The following is a 20,594-nucleotide window of genomic DNA, read 5'->3' on the forward strand; positions in this document are numbered from 1 at the left end:
STGGTGTACGTGGGCAAATCTGCACTGACAACACAACCTGTGTCTGCAAATGGACTGCCAGGAGTTTCAGCCCTTCTGGTGGTGACATTTTATTCTACTGCTGCTCTAAGGACAAAGAGCAGCACTTATTACAGGAAAAAAAAAAATAAAACCAACCCAAAATTGAGTGGAATTAACTCTCCACACGCAACCATTTGTATCTCCACAGACACACACCACTAGAACTTTTTAAAATAGCAGCACACAGAAACCCAATTAGCACCTAAATGAAACATTTGGTAGTTCAGACTTCCAATATTTCTGTGGCTCCTGYGTAAATGGAACTCATCCATAATGAGCTCTGCAATACTCCGAGCACCACCATGCACTCCCCATGAGGAAACTTTCCTTCCTTTTAGGAGAGCTCTCCTAAAAAAGGGGTRCAAAGGCAGAGATTGTGTACTGCTCAGCTCTTCCATCAAATTGGGTGCAATTTCCCCTCCCAGTGACTCAGGAACATGTTCTCACCTTGGCAGGTACACTTCCACTTTTTGCTTCTTCACAGAATTAGCCCATTCATTAATCAAGGAGGCTTTGACCAGTGGTTCCAGGGTGGCCAGTGGAACTTCCTGCCTGGAAAGGACAATCATCATGCTGATCTCATCCCCCTCATAAGGGATTTCCAGGACCTGGTAGATTCCTCCTGCTTCATTGGAGCCATCGCTGAACTCTCCTAGAGGAGAAAAACAACAAAAAAAAAAACTGTTAGAAGTGTTTTGTCTTCAATTAAAAAGGCCTAATCCTAGGCAGAATTTACTAGATACTGGGACTAAAAATGATCCTCTTTATTCTGTATAAAATTTATATTGGTTTGTTCATCACAGAATTTGAGGCTTATATTAGATTTCTTAAAGAACACAAGCTCAAGCCATCACACAGTTTGTAGATAATCACAGTCCTATGACATAACTGCCACTCAGAGAWGAATCTAAAACTTAAAACTGCTGAGACTTTCAGGAAAATGGGCAGAGGTTTTTTAATCAGGAGTGAGAATTTTTTAGTGATGAGACTGAGCAGTGCTGCCAGTGCCAGACACTTCAGAACCCACTTGGAGCTTAACCTCAAACTAAAAATGAYCATTAGTTCTGCTGTTCAAAGAACCCTATTTTACCAGTCCAACAGTAATGAGCAAACATTATGCATCTGAATGTTTAGTACAGCACAAGAAAAAAAAATATGATAAGCAGGACTAGCACAAGAATTGTCAAGGGGTTTAATACAATGGATAAACATCCTGAAATCCATGCTGTGGCACCAAACAGGTCATTATAAATGTTGCTGCCTAGTTATWATACATACATTAGGAAAAGACACCAAATCTGAATCTCTTCACTGGGCAAACACATTAAAAATTGTAGGTGGAGGAACAGACAGCAGGAATAAATGAATATTACTGCAACAAACCCATTTAGTGAAGACTTAGTAACTTCAAACTGCTACAAGTCTAACTCACCATAGTAGAACTCTCCCTGCTGGTACATCATTGGAATTTGCACTTCACTTTCATCATCTTTAGTGAAAGAAAAAGTTCTGGTATTTTCAGGCCTGAACTGTGACTTCCAGTTGCCTTTAAAGTAGATGGCATTGATGAGAGCCAAATGAGTTAGAGCACCGAAGTCTCTTGAAGACACAAAATCTTTGATCATGCCTAAAAAGGAACCCAACTGTCAGTCTGCATGTCAGAGAGAGCATTAAATCCAAAYTTGAGGGAGCTTGAAAAATGCAGGAAAATAAAAAGCAGCGTTAACATGTAATTTCCAATTCAGATGTTTCATTAAATCCCCAATTAAAGTGCCAGTGTTTTGTAAACCTAAATCACAGTGTAGGTGTGTAAASCCTTCCATCAAGTACATGTTAGTCAACCATTTCCTGATCACTGCTAAATATACCCTGCAAGGAAATCATGTGGAAAAAGGGTGACATATGGACTATTTACACTGCTGCTATGAAACAGTTCAGCACTTTCATCTTAAGGTCAGAGCTCCTACAAACTTTGGCTCCAATCCACAAAAGCACTTAAATGGGTGCTTGATTTAAAGGGTCCAAGTGCACCCATTGCAGCTTCACCTGGGCTGGTTCTGAAGGAGCTGAACGACAGTGATGGTCTGTTGAATTCAAAGCCAGGACTGACTATCCAAAATCCACATAAATTCCCAGCATTTGTTCCAGTGACACTAGCTCTTGAAAAGCAAAAGAGGGAAAACCATCTAGCATCTGCTCTATTCAGGGGAGGTATGGCAGCTGAGCATGGCAGCTGCTTTGCTCCCACTCCTAACTAAGTTCATTTACATCAGAATACAGCCTGGTACCTGCTGTGGCTCATCTCAAATGCCTTGCATTTCACCAAAATCCTTTCCAGCTTGGTAAACTGGGTGCATTGACCAGCTGTGTCACTGTTCTTCAAGAACTACAGCCTCCTTCAGAAAGCTTTCTTGCTCACTTCTATTTTTAGCTGACACTGCAATGCAAAGTGTTAAAACAAACACATTCCCCAGTCTGATTATTACTCCTTAATCCATGGTTTAAAAAAAAACAAATTAATTCTGCTTTCTGGAGCATGTGATCCTGACTAACTGGTGTGAAATTTGTGTATCACAGGGCTGGATTTCTTCCGGGTTGCTGTTTGTGCCTCATTTTATCTCGAATGTTCTAAGGAGGAAGGTGTGACCAATACTCACTTGGAGTTGAAAAAAAAATTAAGAAAGAAAACATTYCCAGATTTCTATTTGGTACTCATATTTCTTTATGTTTTTTTCAGCTGCATCTTGTTATTTCACTAATGAAATGTTAAGCATTTTTCTGCCCAGGGAAACCTTTGATGGTTCTGTTTTCTGCTCCGAGCCTCCCATCATGCTGGAAATGGAAACCTGCCTGTCCTGTGCCCCTTTCCTAAGGGGAAAATCAGCCTTCTCCTCCATCAGACAATGAGATGGAGTGGGCAGGGAGCAGCTGAGGGGCTGGAACTACCCCAACTTGACACTAAAAGCCCCCAGCCACCCTGCTGAGCCCTGCTTTTGCTTTTCCTTTTCCCTCAGGCAGACACCCTGTCTCTGGAAACACTCTGCAACCTGCTGCCTCGCTCACATCCATCTATTCCTGCAGCCTGAGAGAAAGGGCAGTTTGTTAGCAACATAATGGCTGCTCTCTCCCTYGGAAAAAAAACCATTTTCAAAATGGAATAAAAGCATTGCAGGAGGTGCTTTTCCACTCTGGAGCCATCCATTTCCACACAGCATTATGGGTTTTTAAGCACTCACACTACGTGGGGATGTGTTAATTCCTTCCAGGTGATGCCAATCCCTTCAGATTCCCAGTGGTTCAACTGTGCCAGAGCCAGACCCCAATGAATGATTCTCCAAAGATCAACCTGGCCAGATGAACCACGATGAGATCAGGCTCTGATCCCTCCTACAGGACACTMCCAGATATTGGGATTCTGCATATTCAGGAAATGCCACCACTCTGGGAGCTGCCAAGCCAAGCCAGGCATCCTGCAGCTCTCAATGTGCATATTTACAACAGCAATTTTGTGCTTAACTCCCCTGCTGCAAATTTGTGTTGTGGAACTGTTGACAGCGCTCCTAAAATCAACTACCCTCTCAACATGCTATCTCGTTTCCTCACATTGCCAAATATTACATTACACAGCCTGATTTTGTGGTTCAAAATTATCTTTTTATTCCCTACTATTCTATTTCTCAGYACCTTGTAAGTTTGAGTTCCTCAGAGGAGAAATACTCCACACATCCAAAGCATGAGCCAATAACCCCTCTGCAGACAACTTTCCTGCCATTAGCAATAATACTCACCATTTTTAAAAATAATTTAAAATACTATTAAAATGCCTACCATTAAAACAGTCTCATTCAATAAATATCACAGATGGTAAGAACCAGAGGAAAAATATTCAAATAGATGCCACATGATTAACAATGACTAATATTACTTATGACAGATCATTCCTACACAGGAAAAAAATAGAAATACTAGAATTCTTTTCCTGGGAGGAGAAACTTCAGTCTCAGACAGAACAGATAAAAGCCAAAGCACCAATCCATCAGCACTGTGCAAGTTTGGAAGCAGAAACACTTCCTGCAGGAAGTGTACAAAAGGATCATGTGGACTTACTATTTGTGTGATTCTCCACCCATTTATTGATCTGAGTAGCAACAGCTGCACTTTGGCTGAAATCTACATTCTCTACTTCRGCTTTAAAGTATTTTTTCACCAACTGCAGGAACTTGTCACTGACGTGAAAGCCATTCTGCACATAGAGGGAGTTGGCGATGTCCAGCACGTAGTGGCTTTCTTCAGARGTTGTCATGTCAGAAAGGTCCTTCAGGAAGGCAAACTCTTCACCTGGGGAAAGAAAAAAAACAGCTTCAGTGGCTCAGAAAAGGAAAGTTATTCCATGGTTTTTCTGCTGAAAACTCACAAAGATGTTTTATGCAAAGAAAAGTCATCTTTTAAAAGTAAACTTGTCTCTAAACCTACACACACCTTCAGATGTGAAGGAATAATCTACAAGAATATATTACTTAGAGTCTGTTTTTTCTACTAGCTATAATTAGTCTAATTAATGAGACATTTGAGTCCCACCAGAGGCAACTATCAATGGAAATCCTTTCTACACCAAAAGAGCAATTAAAAAAAAATATTCTTACAGGTCCCATTTCTAAGTACTGCCACCACAAATTCTTAACAGGACTTTTGTTCCTCCTAAATGTCAGTTGCATAAGGAAAAATGAGCTTCAMATTTTGAAACCAAGGACTTCCCACAGACTTTTCTATTCCAAAAGGAGGTCTAGAATCTCCCAGGATCCTTTGTAGGGCAGTACAGAACCTTTGTTGGGTAATGGGGAATACTGAGTAGGACTAAAGCAGTCTGCTTTAGGACAGGAAGCTTCTACTGCTGCATCCTATGCCTGAAGCTGAAAATCCTAATTTAAAACCCCACAAAATAAACCTTAAGAACTGATTTCAATGATATATTCCAAGCAGAAATCATGAGAATAATTCATTGAATGCCACTGATATGCAAGAATAGTGAATAGCCCAGAACAAATCAACTGCTTAACTCCCTCAATTACAGCTAAGGGATAACTGATTAATGTTTTAGAGACAAAATGCAGAACAAATGYAGAACAAAGAGAGACAAAATGTACAATAAATTTGTACTGCAGCCTCCATAGAGAGGCATCATCTCTGCAGTGGTTCTGATAAACACAATTTAATGTCTGTGTTCAGAAATTCCTCCCCAGGATCCTTTCACTGAGGACTCCAAAGTCCAGCACATTGCATGRGTAAGAAATTTCATTCAGGTTTTGAATCAGTTACTTGGATATCAACAGAAGCAATTTTGCTGAAACTACTGTTTCCCTTTTAAGGTTTCACTATAATACCTAAAAAGGATATTCCTAAAAAACCTCCTATTTCTAGAGGGCAAGGCAAGTTTATTTTGCAGTAGAAACAAGTGTGAGCTGCAATTGCTGAAGATTCAGGTTCCCCAGCCAGGGTTTTATTCAGCATCTCCCAGCTCCTGCAGCACCCACACGTTTGAGCCTGCCCAGGCCATCAAGGATATCAAGAAATCCAGTGATTAATAACCCTTGCTCTTGTTTTTCTAAACCAAAAATCCCCCCAGTCAGCTGTGATGAAAAGGCCTCACCGTTTTTTAAGCCGTCAAACCCCAAGGAATGTCGGATTTCTTTCAAGGTGGTTCCATGGGCTCCCAGCTCCACCATTCCCATGGCAATGGCAATGCTCARGGGAGAGAACACGATGTTCTCATCCTCCCTCGTGGCTCGTAGCTGGTTGTAAACGTTCACCGAGAGCTCAGCGATGGTTTCATCGGGAAAATTGGTCTTGAAGGCTTCGCTTTGCAAAGCCAGCAAAGACAGCAGTCCCAGGAAATACATGTCTGGGGATTTTAAGGTCTGCAAGATAAATTTYAGACAAAATAAGATTGTTTGAACAATATAAAACTCAACCTGGGAGAAAGAAGAATAGTCAATTTTTAAATCTGTGGAGGAAGAAAACCCCCTACTCAGAGTTCAGTGCACTGTGCAGTTATTTGGAGGAGACACTGCTCAAATGGAAGTAATGATGTAYTTTCAAACAAAAATAACCTCCTCCATTATGTAACTATGTGTTTGTGCAGTCTTTCAGCCCCAGACCAACAAAACCCTCACAGCTTCTACAAAAAAAGACCCCCCAAGACAGAAACCCCTTCCCTGCTCCTCTTTGGAATGGTGGTTGTTTAGCAATGCTGACCTGGAATAGCCTTGTGTTTCTGCAGTTTTTCACCAAGAAGACCCATAAATTTGCTATTTCTTTCATTTGACCTTCTGGTWAGATGTAACTTATTTATCTAAGTCACTCTAAGCCCCACCAGGTAAAACTATTTCAAGCAGTGTAAGAGAGCTGCCTGACACCCTTGACAAAGTTACYGTTCCATGGTGTTGCTCAGTTGCAAAACACACGGCAAGCAGCCAAAAATTCTTTGAAAGAAAACAGAAATCAATCATGCCTTGGTTACCAAATAAACCCCCTTTTGTTAGTAAATAACAGTGGAAATTGGGTAGATCTGGTAGCTGGGAGTCAACCCCCGCTCCGAGAGCCTCAGAGGACGAGGGTACCGCACGGTGAGAAAGATCCAACGGTGGGAACCAGAAAGGAAACTAAATTTAAAAAAGGGTTAGCACTGATGCTTCTGACTAATCCATCCTCCGAGCTTTGCTGAAATGCTCTGGGGTAAGCAACAGTTCTCACTCTACCCCAGTTTAGCTCATCACACCACACAACTGCTGATAGTAAAACCCCAGCTCCCGGAGCGGCGAATGTGTAACTCCATCCTTCCATYTTTATTTGCCTTTTAAYTCYGTGCTACCTTGGCAGGGACCMACCTCTCTTTTTCTCTTTTTCTCTCTGTTTCTCTTTTTCCTCTCTGTTTCTCTTTTTCCTCTCTGTTTCTTGGTTAAGCAACACCAACAACCATTGCTCCCATTTCAACGCCTTCCCCTCTGCCACTCTGAGACACAAGGGAACAAATCCTCCTGGAGCAGGGGTTTGGACAGGACAAGGCTCAGAGCTTGAGCCACAAGTGTTTACAAGTTGTTGTGCCAGGCTGCAGGGCTCAGCACAGCACAGATTTGTGCGAATGCTGCTGCTCCASTGAATCAATTTGCATGCAGCCAGCCCGAGTGCCTGTCCTTATGCTTCCCAGCAATCCCGGGGCTTTTATAGACATGATACACAGKAAGCTTTATACAACATTTATATTCTGCATTTCATCTTCAAAGGCCTGCGTAGCATTATCTAATTCACTCGCACAGCGCTGAATGATCCATAATTTAAGTGTTATTACTCGCATTTTAGAGCTGAGAAAATACAAAGAACAACAGGGTACACACACGTGCCTTGGCAGCCTCCGGTGCCAGCACTAGTTAAGATTCCTCCTGTCCCCCAGCCTCCATCAGCCTTTGTTTAGTCCTGAACTGGGAAAATTAAAGAGATGGATCAGTGCAGCAATCCCACATGGCTCAGGGAAAAAGCAGAGCCTTGCTCTCCCCTTCCCTGCATCTCCTGATTCTTTCCACGTATGAAAGAAATACTCCCCTTTCCTAAATTTCCAATAAACTCTCATCTGTGGTGGCATCACTTCACTTTTCTGGACTTCCTGATCAATTTTCCTCTGATTCTTGRTAAGACAGCAAAAACCTCCACTGACAGCTCTCACTCTATTTAGGAACAGCACAGGTAAGTCATTACAAGCCTAAAGCACCAGCTTTAACATTTCTGCCTGCATGTTCCACTCCATTCCTTACAGAATTTCTACTGCTGCCCAATGCAAAACACCAGTCTGACCATTGTTATTTATTTCAGAAACACTGAGACATTTTTTATAATCTCAAATGTTACCAACACASCAGAAACTTCCCCAATTTCTCAACAGCAGTTCATTTTTTTAAGCTGCCCCATTATAAATTATTGACTTAAGGATATTAAGGTTTCTGCTATAGAAAATAACTGGATTTCTCTGTGATCATGGGCATTGTAGATTTATTTAAAAACCCTGGAGCATGCCTCTGCCAATGTTACATAACAYTTCAGTCAGCACATCACCATGATAGACTGAGCCCAGGTATTATTCTCTTATCCTAAAAGCTGCACACGGYAAGAAAAGCTTAATAAACCTCCATCACACAGGTCTAGAGTGGCCCCAAAAACGGTACTCAGAAAATAGATAAGCAGGAGCTCATTTTTCTTTYGTTGAGAATGAGCCCAAATTTGGGAGCTCTCCCATCCTGATCTATACAAACAAGTTGTGCAGCTCAACGTAGATGCAATTATTCAGAGAGCTAAAGCTTTCCACTCCTGGATCAAGAACAGCTTGAGCTCACTTTGAGACCTGAGACCTTTTAAAACAGACGTAAAATAATCTGCAATTTTAAAAAAGGGAAGTTCCCCAGCCTTGCAGAGGCAGCTGTTGAGCACTCCATCACTGATCTCTGTCCTATGCTCTACTGCCAGACAGGCTTAAATAATTGCTGAGGGGAAGGAGGGGGGAAATTTATACAGCTTAATTAAGTGTTTAACATGCAAGTCAGACTGTCTGAATGCTAATAAAATATTTGTTATTAGGCAKTGCTAGAACCCCAACATTACATACAAATCAAAACCATTCTTCTTTGTGACCACTCAGCAAAAGCTCGTCATGCGAAATAATTAAGTTGTATTACTTTCATTATTTGGTTGGACAGAAAATAGAGCAAGTACATAGATGGAGATAAAATTTATATTGAAATAATCTTAACAAGAAAAAGTACCAAACTTGTGCTTTTAAATACATGCCATATCCCACTAATGGCAGCACAAGGGGCTGAACTGTGCAGAATAGAAGTTCCCAGTAGGAATCAATTAAAACCAAACAATTTTGATTTCCCTCCACTGCCCTTCCATTTTAGTGCAGAGAGATTTTCAAATAAAGTTCCCAGTGAAGTTCCCCATACAGACACCCAGGGGAAAGAAAAGCAGACAGGGAGGCAGGAATGAACAGCCAGATATAGGCAGAGGATTTACCAGCTCTTTTGTTGGCAATTCTCTCTAAAAATATTTGCGAAAATACAAAAATAAATGAATGAATACAGTGCAAGGGAAGATGCTTTAAAGCAAACTGAAGAYCTGTGGCTGCTGGTCAGTGGGGAGGAGGCTGTAAAACACCACAGACACCTGATCAATCCTTGCCAGCCAGCATGAAAATGGTCTCATCCCATCCATCAAACGGGAAATGTCGGTGGTAAATTCCTCAGTTCAATTCCTCTCACACTTGTGCTTCGTGGACACACTGCTCTGCTGACAACTGGGAATCCAGCTCTTAATTATCATTCCAGCCAGAGCAGYTCCTGCTGCTCTGATCCTGCCTCACTTCAGCCTGCATTACTTTGGGGTTTGTGCTTTCTGATGCAGGAGGGCTGGATCCAGCACCAATTCTGGTGCAGCATCTTCTCAKCATCTCTGCCCATCGGAGCCAAGGGCACCCAGGTTTGTCACTGCAGCAGCACTGAGAGCATCTTYAAATGGCCTGGACTCTATTCACAAACACTCTCAGTGAAGGAAATGAAGCTGAACATTATGTAATGCACAGCCAGGAAGTTAAACAGTCCCTGTGAGTATCATCAAACTTTTTACTCAGTCTTTTCTGTCTTCCTCAGACATCCCCAGTACAGTCTGTCACTGCAGATTTGCATCAGTGCAATCTGATTAAATAATACTGCAGCGGTGGAAAAGGAGACAATGTCCCCACTGAACAATGTTTAAAAATCAAGAATCATCAGTTTCAAAAGTTACTGTGYGCATTTTGCTTTCATTGGCTAAATAAAAGAATGAAAAAAAAAGCTGTTAAAAATACTTTAACTCCTCAGCCATACAGATGTTTAGGCCAAAGGATGAATTCCTCATTTGAGGGTCTGAGATTCAGATTCCGAGTTTTGTTTGATTTTACCGTAACTGATGCATGAACACCTCTCTCCTACCAGACAATCCAGGAATCAGCACAAGCACACACTCTCCACAGTTTCTTGGAAAACAATTGTGAATCACAAACCCTGAGTTGCTGCAGAGGTCTCTCAGAGTGTATCAGTTTTGTTCGGGCTTACAACTGCTCTCAGGGGAAAAAGGCAGCGAGAGAACACTGAAAAACAGCACTCCAGATACACATCCTTCAGTGGGAACTGGCACTGAGGTCATACCCAGTTCAATTCCCAGGAAACCTTTTAGTCAGCATTTCGGAAAACATCTGCAAAGGTGTCGTCAGTGGCAAAATTGAGCCCAGCACATTTCCACAAGTGGCCACAACCAAGCTCAGCACTCCCATTCACCTTCCCTGGGGCCAGCCCAGATGTTCTCCTGTGCATGGGCACAAGAAACAGCCATTCCTGTGCTGTTTGAAGAAAAACATTCATCTGATAAATACAGATGCTTAGCCAGCTCTTGCCTTTCCCCAGCATAAGGCTGGGATGACTAAGAGGAAGCAGAACAAATTCGCCCCCTCACACCCACTAACTCTGAACTATTCGGTTCCAGTAAAATGCAAAAGGGGCAGGMGCTCTCCGTAAGCCAAGATATTTTGAGATATCCTATCAACAAACTCCAACTGAGTTCACAGACATGAGGTACCACGAATTTTGAAACAGCGAGACCTGGACTTGGCGTAGGAAGGTGCCAAAAATTCAATTAAGGGTTGAATTCTAGTGCCTTGTACTTGTCAGACAGGTTGAAAAAATGGRTTATAATTTCCTTTTCTTTTACACCTTTACAGAGGGTTTTATAAAGAAACYAATTTATGGCTTTAAAAACCTACAAAACAAAGCTGTGATACATTGCCTTAGCTCCTCAGCACGCAGAGACTAAACTAAGATTAGTTGCCTTCAAGATTACTCTTGGCTACCTGCAAGCTAAACACAGAAGGTGTGGGAAGCACAAATGAGAAAAACTGCTGATTCCTGACCAGTGTGTTAAAAAAAAACCCTGAGAGGAAAGCAAGTGTGGCAACAGGAGTGATTACATTGTCTCYTGTAAAGAGCAGCTGCAGAACAGACAGAAGTCTGGCAGAACAATTTGATAAAGCAACAGATGAATTTGCTCAGGGAACAAGAYCTGCTGGTCAGAGGAAAAACCCAGGTGGGAATTGGGTGATTCTCCCCAAACCCAACCAGAACCCCATCATGCTTGGGAAAGATGGATCATGGGAGGATGYAAGTTTGGTGAAATTCAGCCACAGTCACTTTGCCGGTTGGTAAATAGGACAATTGCTGCAGGCACCTTTACTCTGAATGATTTTTCGTTGGTGATCACATCAAACAATAAATATCAGAGAGAGGGGGACCACCTAGCTAATAACAGTTCAAAAAATGAACCCAGCTTAGAAAATGAAGACAATTTCCCCTCCACAGAGAAGCCCCTGAGCCCCAGCSGAGCAGAGGGGATGCAGGAGCAGCGAGTGAGATGCTCAGCTGTTCCCCWGGACCAGGAATGGTTGTCATGGCTACCCTGAAGGATGTGCAGGGGAGGCTCCCAGTGATGTCCAGGATTTGCTCCTGGCTAGTTCAGGCTTGCCTCAGGCCCTACAGCAACAGGGGAAATGTGGTTGTTACCACAAACCTCAAACTTCTTCCAAACCCACCTCATCCACTGCACGACAAAGCAAGAATGGCTTTTTCAGTCCCTTCTGCTTTGTTCAGAAACCCAACCTGTCAKATTTCTGTTTGAAGATTTGGCAGAAATTGCACCTCCAGCCAGCATTACTGGAGCAGAAGCATTCTCATCTCCGAAACGTTGTGGTTTTCCCTCAGGAAAGAGGTAAAGTGACACTTCCTCCCATCAGCTGCTCACTGTGTTCATCTTCCTTTTCCTCCCCAGCACAGGGACTGTGAAATAAAGCTCAAACCTGAGCTGGCTTCACCTGAGAAATCATTTCCAGAGCCAGGGACACAGGAGGTGGAAGGGCACCAAGGATCCTGCAGGGGAACCCACCCCAGCAGTGCTCACCCAGTGCCCTGGGATGGGCTCATGTCCCGGAGGGGACAGCAGGAAAATCAAACAGCAATTCTCAGGAGGGGTTATTGCTCATAACCTGCGCATTATAGCCAAGGAAATGGCACAATAACTAAATGTCCATAACCTGCTTTAAGCTACATTTATCAAGGATGGTGCAGGCAGCACACGAAGGGATCCACAGAGGACTTTGGGTGTCAGAAATAGTGCAGCCCTGGAAGTGGTGACAATCCTGGGAAATTCTGCATTCCTCCTGGTGGTGGGCAGGCACATCACTGCTAGCTATGACATGTGTTACATTTAGCCTGCAAGGCAGCTCCTTCGCATTAGGGGATGTACTTAACATTTTCTGAGCTGCAAAAAATGCGTATTCCTAAAAAAATGTTTACCCTTAGCTTATGTGAGCATCTGACCCTGTCAAGCAGAGATTCTGCAGACACATGTAGAAGCACTGAGCTCGTTGGAACCTGTTTGCCTCAGTGCAATGACATCTACATCTCAATCTGCACAAACATTTATTAATAAGTTAAGGGATTGTATCACCATCTGTCAATTATGGTGTCATTGCCTTCTGGAGCAGGAAACCTTGAGGTTAATTTCATCAGAGAACAGCACAGTAAGGATATAGGAAATAGTGGGGCATTTAAACCTCCAGYACAGAGTGACTAAGACAAAGGAGARTCATTCTATAGGAAGGTTTTGAACCATGCTAAGACCTTGCTYTCCAACACACAGCCAAGTCACGCCCCTCAGGATTCTTTATTCCTATTTTTTAAATGACCCCATGGCACCAGGAGCTTCAAAAAAACCTTAGAGGAAAACGGTACACTGAAAAACTTCATATTGACAATTTTTTCCATTGAATCCCAAATGTTTTTAAACTTTCATGGAGCTTGGCACTGAGTCACTAACCTGCTGAGGCAATTATGCAAGCCAAAGTTGTCTTAATTGCGCTTCCTCAAGCATATTCCCTCAGCTCCAATTAAAAAATAAAAAGAGATGCTGAGAAGCCATGTCCAAAATACTTAAATTTGAATAGCCTGAAGCGAACATCTAAATACATGTCTAGACAATTAAAAAAGGTGGTCTTGTTTCCAAATCCACTGCTGTAAGGCCTGCAGTTGGGAGGACTCATAGGCAATTTCTCTATTTGTTTCTTCTGTCTAGGAGAAACAAATTTTTAGAAATAGTTTGGCAGAGAGCTTTATTTTTGACAGCTCCAGTGTGCCCCACAAAGTAAGAGCTATAAATAAGGAAACACAAAACCCACAAGCTCTGGGAAGGAGAATATTTGAAGGAGAAAATTTGAAGGAGAAAATTTGAAGGAGAAAATTTGAAGGAGAAAATTTGAAGGAGAAAATTTGAAGGAGAAAATTTGAAGCATTATGGAACTTAGGGATTCTAAAGGTTCAGAATTGGGGGTGTGCCTGGGGTCATTCAACACAGCCAGAGTGAGGAAAGCTTCAATGCACGTACCCCAAATTTCCTTACTTACAATAAGTCCCATTTCTGCTATTTTCTGGTGAAATTCAGCTGATCATCAAGCTCCCAATAACAACCTCCCACTATAATTTAATTAAATGGGCAGCAGCTAAGTTTCACCATATGCAAGTGCCAGTTGCAATCACTGCAGTTGGAGTCTAAAGGCGAGATTCCTGCATGTACTGGAGCGTAGTGTTATAAGTGATGAAAGCTGTCACTTATGTCACAGATATTGCTGTAATGCATGATGATATTACAGTTTCAGCAGAAACAAAATGTATTAATAATGCATTCTGTGAAAGCATTTACAGCAAGTGAGTTCGGAATGCGACGTTTCAAGCGTTTTTCTTGCAACTCCCTATTTATACATGAAGTCACTTCAGATATATTACATCAGGATATGTACTTTGCCTGGCATTATCCAAGCTCTCACAGCCAATTTTAAACCTYCCCAAGTAGGAGGACTGAAAGACACAACTAATTAGGGAGAAACAAAAACAGAACAGGAAGCCTTCACTACTTAGGGTCGCAGGAATAGGGAAAACTTCATGAGAAGTACCTGGGAATTGTCTCTCTGGACGAGACTTTGCTGAATGCCTTTTTAAAGGCCAGCAACCAACTGAGGAAAGTTTTCAAATATCCTTTACAAAACACAAYGAAGAACGGTAATCTTTAAATCATCCCAGAATAACTACATAGAACAAATACACACTGGGTGTGAAACACCATTTCAAAAGATCAAAGCAGAAGTTAATTCTTCCATACCTTGTCCAGCTCCCTTTACAAGGACTACAGAAGAAAAGAGATCAGGCTATGGTATAACCATGTCAAGATGATGAAGGAAGTTAATTAAAATGTATCAGGATTTGAGAAAAGGAGTGTGTCACTGCACGAACTGAAAGCAAGTGTGACATGCAAACCAGCTTGTTTTCCCACAAAATAATATTGGCTTCAGTCTTGCAATCACCACTGGGCTCCATTTGCATTTAGGTAACGTCCCTCTTGCCAGGAGAGTTATTCACTTCTGATATCAGAATTACTTTCTTCCAGTATAGTAATAAGACACACAGATTGCTTCAGAACCTCCCCTAAAACAATTAACCCCAGCACTCAAAGTAGATGTTATACCCTGATTAATTACCAGCAGCAATTCATCATTACCAGGGCTGCTGTTCATAATGCACAGACCCCGCTCCTCCAACACTTCCCAGTCCAGTTCTCCATGGAAGATTGGGATTTTGTTCAGTTCTGAACCAGCAAAATGGAGTCACGAATCAAGCACATTTCAGCAAAATCAGTAACGGAGAGGATAATTTAGCATTACGCCTCTCCACTTCAAATATTTCTCTAACATAGCAGAATAACATCTGTTACAAAATACAGACCTTTTTTCTAAAAGCTACAGAATAATCTGGATGCCAAATTCAGCCAGTGGCAGGGTTTTTTTCACTCTGTGTTTTACACAGTGGAAAACTCTAAACAAGGCATTCCATAAGAATTTCTTTTTGATGTGAAGATTGCTGATCACTGATCTTCCCAAAGGAGTGAGAAGAAGCACAGGAATTCCACGTGGAGAAGGAAATTAAACTCCTCTCTCCTCCTACTCCAAGGCCAATTCCAATTCTCGCCTCTCTGGCCTCAGCATCASTGCTATTTGCTCTGCTGGTGTTTTTCATATATTCTCACATATTTTCATTTGACTCTCTTATCTCCATGATTTCTACAACTCCACAACTCTGGGTTTATATTGCTTCTACTTGAGAGCAACTCTGCAAATATCTAAAAAAAAAACAAGCAACCAGGACATCTGTCCCATTGCAAACACAAATACAGACAATTCACTTGTGGACAGGGGGAATAAACAAGCTAGAATTGCCACTAAATTCTCATGCTTTTATCTCCATCATTCACTCTTGTTTCTTTACAAGCTGAACGTCCGTGAGCGTACCAACTTAAAGAAAAAAAAAAAAAAAACAAAACAAAAAGCCAACAAAGGAAAAAAAACCCAAAAGCCAACAAATGGGACAGTGGCAGCCTCATGCTGTTCAAACTGGGAGAGCTGGCAGGGCATGAAAACAACAAGTAAGCTTGGTGCCCTGCATGTGTTTCTGAATTGTTCAGAGAGAATATCTGGAACACCAGCAGCTTTAAGGGATAAAYGGGAATGTTAGAAACAGAAAGGCAGGGAGGAAAAACTACTCCCTGCTGTGCAGRCATCTTATCCCCAACACAAGATACACAAGGACCAAGGAAATAGAGCTTTTTTCAGTCAGACCCTAAAACAAGACTCATTTTATTTTGGGGGGGGATAAAATATTCACATTTTTGTTCTGATAATTTCATTTAACCCAGCCTTGGAGGCTTGTGGCTATTGAAACATCGCTCTTGGCTCACCATGAACAAAACAGCTCAATTCTGAGTCCAGCACTCAAGCTGTGCCTGGAAGGTGGAATCTGGCCTTGGAGCTCTCTTCTGTGCTCACTGTTCAAGCCTCATTGGTTTGTGTTTATGGGAACTGACGCTGCTCCAAGTACCCACTCCATGATGAGCCATTTAAACACCACATGGAGGGAGCTGAATTTGACTTAATCTTGCTTATTCTCCCACACAGAGGAGTTTGCATCACCATAGACCTGATTGTAAATGCTACASCAATTCCCAGGAACAAGAGAAATTCCAAATCCTGGAGGAACAGGCCACTTGTGCTGTGCTCTGCTGGCTCACATCTACACAGGCTCCCTGTGGCTCCAGGAACACACTCAAGTTATGTTCTGCAGAGGATGTTCAGGGGTTTTTTAGGTTGGGTGGTTTGGTTTTGATTTTCTTTCAAGATTTTTATAATTTGAAAACTCCAACACCTTAAAGAAAGTAATAATTTTCCAGATCCAGCATGAAAAATTAAGGTTGAAACCTCACTGTCTCCCCTCCCCAGAACAAACTGCCTGTTTTTGGCAGTATTTTCGTAAGGATTTCCTATGGCAAATTAATATTAATTCTACCTGTTGTTAGAGAAACTGTGACACTGCTGTGTTTTTGCATGACAAGCTATGATTCATGTGCGTCCAATATTTCACATTGGTGGGTATCATACACACTTATTTAAAATTAGGTTAATCTTTTTAATTAGCTTGGCTTTGAAAACTAASTAGGCTAACCTGAATTCTTGTGCCTGTATAAGATCCCAATTTTCAAGCTTTCCACGGGTTATCTGAGTTTTATGTCTAAATTAAGTTGTCAAATAGACAAGGTGGACAAGCTGCACCTCAAAGAAAGGAATGCAGTGCCAGGCAGTTCCATCAATATAGTCACAGAAGAAAAAAATATTTTAATTTTCAGTCAATCTGTCTCAGCAGCAAACTCATMAGGCAACAGGCAGGCAGAACGCCGTGCCTCACACAGACCTCCTGGAGCTGCTGCAGCTGCATGAGAAGCAGTGCCCAAATCACACACATTTTTTGGGTTAGTCACCACAGGACAGTTATTCCACTGAATCCAAATACACCCCCAGGTGTGAATGGGCAACAGCTCATCTCTCATTGCACAAAGACTCTGCTAATCCTCCAGGCAGCACACAGAGAGCAGCTGGGCACCTTGTGGATTGGGCACATCATCACCAGGTTTTATCACAAAAGACACTGAAATTATGGCTGGCCCACCTCAGAGTATGAAAACATCCACCCATTCATCKTCTTTGYTCAAATTMATCCATGGCAGAATATACAGAATTRCAATACCCTGAAGTGAAGAACAGCACAGAGATTTGTTGTTTGAAGCAGAGAAGTGCCCGTGTACAGGTGACAGCAGCTCCACTGTATCGAGTGTCCAACCCTTGGGACATCCCATGGTGTGGATTTCTGCACTTAGAGAGCAAACAGCAACCAGTGCTTGCTTCCACAAAAACCCAGGCAAGCCAACAACAGAAGAAATCCAGCTTTCACCAGGAGACATCTCTTTTCAAACTCCCAAAGTGCACAGCAACCAAGACTAATAATAATGGACTAAAAGTTCACTACACCTTTTTCCCCAGTGCTACGTTAAAAAGCTTGACTTTAAAAAATTGAGATTTGTAATATTTGTGGGCTGACTGTGGCTYCTAAATACAATATTGGTGATGTCAGACAGGGCCACGCACTTGCCCAGGCAAGACTCAGGTTTATGTCTCTGTATAGCCAGAAATTAACAGYCCAACACTTGTTTTCCCATGATTCACAAGTTTTCAGGAATTGTTACAATGTACTAGGAGGGGCAATGAAAGGTCTGGTAAAATAATGGATTAAGAAAACTCGAGTACAGCAAGACTTGAAAACACACTTATCACAGCTGTAATTACAAGCCCGAATGGCCACAGCTGATCCCTAACCTCAAACACTTTTACACTCCCATTCAGCCAGTCTGCATTAGGGAAAAAAAAAATCTTTACTGGGGCCTTATTAAACAAACATTTCCTTGTTCTCATTTTAAAGGTCCTACTTGTTTAACCTGTCTTATATAGAAAGAGTCAAACCATAACATTACAGAATTAGAGCTTAACTGCCTCAAAGCCCTCAGGCTGTCCAGATTTCCAGAGGTCTTTTTGCTGAATTATTTCAGGGAGGGAAATGTGACCATATTTACCTCCTATTTTGACACTGGCAACTCCCCACTCGCTCCCTCCAGAACTGCTGAGCTGACTTTATCCAGGAATCCAGAGTAGAAATCTTCCCCTGTAATGTCCTGACCAAACTGTGGAAATTGCTGTGTATTTATTTGGTTTATGATATTGTCAAGGAGGTCAAGGTGGTTACTGTGGGGAAAAAAAAAAACAAAAAAAACCCCTTACATTTGGCAGGCACTCAAGCAGTGCCTTTCAAAAACCAGGAGTATTCCCTATGTCTGAGTAATTTTCCCCCAGGACTGAGTGTGACACAGCCTGGCTGTGAATTCTTTAGGGCTGGTGTTTATTTTTTAATTGGACTAACAATGATGCCAGTTGAGGTAGCCAAGTATGAAATTAATATGGATTTAAAAGCTCAAACTTGGCCAGTTTGGGGATGTTTTGTTTCAGTCTCTCTCTGTGATATCAATCATGGAGGGAGAAGAAAAAAGGCATTAAAATACTGTTCTGTGTACACASAGCGGATGGGACAAGCTGAGTTTCAAATTGCAGTAAGAAAACATCAGGCTAGACTTTAGCAATAGAATTTTGCTGGCAAACACAAGAAAGCTCTGAAAAAGTTGCCTGGGGAGGTCTCTACTCATATCCACTACACCCCATGGTTTTGGTTCAATGATTTTGGAATCCTTTGCCAAAGCAGGCGAGTAAGGTTCAAATCTCTGTCCTGTGTCAGTGATGAAAACACAGAAATAGTCTCTGTTTTATGAGTTTTATGGCTGGCATAAAAAGSTCTTCAGGACCTCAGTTCTATGCAGCTCTGATTTTATTAAAAAAAAAAAAAAACAAAAACAAAAAAAACCCTGAAAAATTAGAATTATTTTCCCTCGGCGTAAACTAACACGACAAAACTCATTTGAGCTACTCAGAAAATGTTGTGTGTTTAGCTGCTTGATCTGTAAGTGGAAAAAAGCTAATTACACAACCCATTTAGGCATCAAATGTCCCAAGGCCAAGTCACTGTGTCCACAGAAAGCATTAATAAACATAGCTTATCTCACTTTATGAAAGTTGTGATTACCATTTTTCAATAACTGGAGCTATCAGCAGCATTTCACCTCTCCTCCCCTTACGAAACTGAACCCAAACAGCAAAGCCYATTTGAATTCAGCTCAAAATGCCACTTTATTTGGAACATGTTCTCTTTTTGTTCCCACATGCAACATCAAAACTCAGGGCTGGATTTCTCAAAGTGCAGCACATCAGGGCACAGCTGGGAACAAACAGGAGCAGCCAAGCACATGAGATCAAATAAACCTCCAGTCTGATGTCTAAATGTGAAATAAATATTCAAGGGTAAAAATAAGAAYACAAAACAAGTCTGCCTGTTTGTTTTCAGAATCGTTACATCTGAAATTTATCTGTAGAAACGGTCCACTTTGCTACAGAACACAAGAAGCATTTAAGAAGTTTCCTCTATGTAATAAAAAAYCATCATAGTACTGTGTACTTATAGCCCAAATCCCATTAACATCAACTGAAAAACTTAAYTCTGTAATATTTTGCATATATGACATTATTGTGCAATATATATATGCTTTGAGTCATATATGGGTTATTGATATTCTGTTTTTGAAATGCCACCAAGCTGTTGGCTCCCATTCAACACAAAACAACTGCCTCTGCCTTGTTCTGAAGGCAGACAAAATAATTGTAAATTGGTGGCAACCCCTCACAGTTCAATGATGAGTGGAAATGAAGAGATTCCCCCAAAGGAAACAAAATGAGTAACTTCTCATGCCACACAGACATGATGGTTATAATATAATGCAACATATAGGTGAGCTTCATGAATTATGTGATAAATTATTTTCAAATATTTCAACAAAATATAGATATATTCCAACAAAATATACATCTCATCAGCCTTTCATATTCTTAATTTGATATAGAAACGTGCTGGCAACTCAGAGTGTAATACAGGAAGGTCTAAATACCAATTTACCCAGCAGGCAGTGCTTGCAATCCCTGTTTGCATTAGCAAATAATGAGAGGAATTTTTAAAGGCATTTTTACCACATAAAGGCCTAAGATGACCATGCCAGGYCCTTTTCCTAGAAACTTCCAAAACTTAAACTGGTTCATCCAATATATGCACAGAAGATAAACCCAAGGGGAAGTCTTATGATTTTAACATYTTTTCAGATGAAAAATATTCAGATTTTGACTCAAACTCAAGAAAATTATCCCATTCCCACAGAAACCAGGCATCTCAGGTGAATCCATTTCATAATCCACACTACTCAGGCCTAGAAATATTCCAAAGCAAACAGAAAAAAAAAGGAACTAACAAGAAAAAAATAAGTTATTTCCCTAAGCATTTCCATAGCTTGCATAAAGACATCAATTACCATAGCTTGTCTTCTAA

General features: G+C 41.4%; 1 protein-coding gene across 1 annotated transcript in view; it reads right to left on the minus strand.

The window, feature by feature from the left end:
* Positions 1 to 20,594, minus strand: part of SERPINI1 (serpin family I member 1) — a 42,712-nt gene that overhangs the window by 14,206 nt on the left and 7,912 nt on the right. The window contains exons 2-5 of the mRNA XM_057378468.1: positions 5,708 to 5,975; positions 4,168 to 4,398; positions 1,493 to 1,687; positions 508 to 712 (exon numbers count right to left, since the gene is read on the minus strand). Of these exons, the coding sequence (XP_057234451.1) occupies positions 508 to 712; positions 1,493 to 1,687; positions 4,168 to 4,398; positions 5,708 to 5,957 (881 nt within the window). The 5' untranslated portion in view covers positions 5,958 to 5,975. The remainder of the gene's footprint in view (positions 1 to 507; positions 713 to 1,492; positions 1,688 to 4,167; positions 4,399 to 5,707; positions 5,976 to 20,594) is intronic.

This window comes from Malurus melanocephalus, unplaced genomic scaffold (genome assembly GCF_030028575.1).
Source record: "Malurus melanocephalus ecotype Western Australia unplaced genomic scaffold, MMel_1.1 scaffold_360, whole genome shotgun sequence".
Taxonomy (NCBI): domain Eukaryota; kingdom Metazoa; phylum Chordata; class Aves; order Passeriformes; family Maluridae; genus Malurus; species Malurus melanocephalus.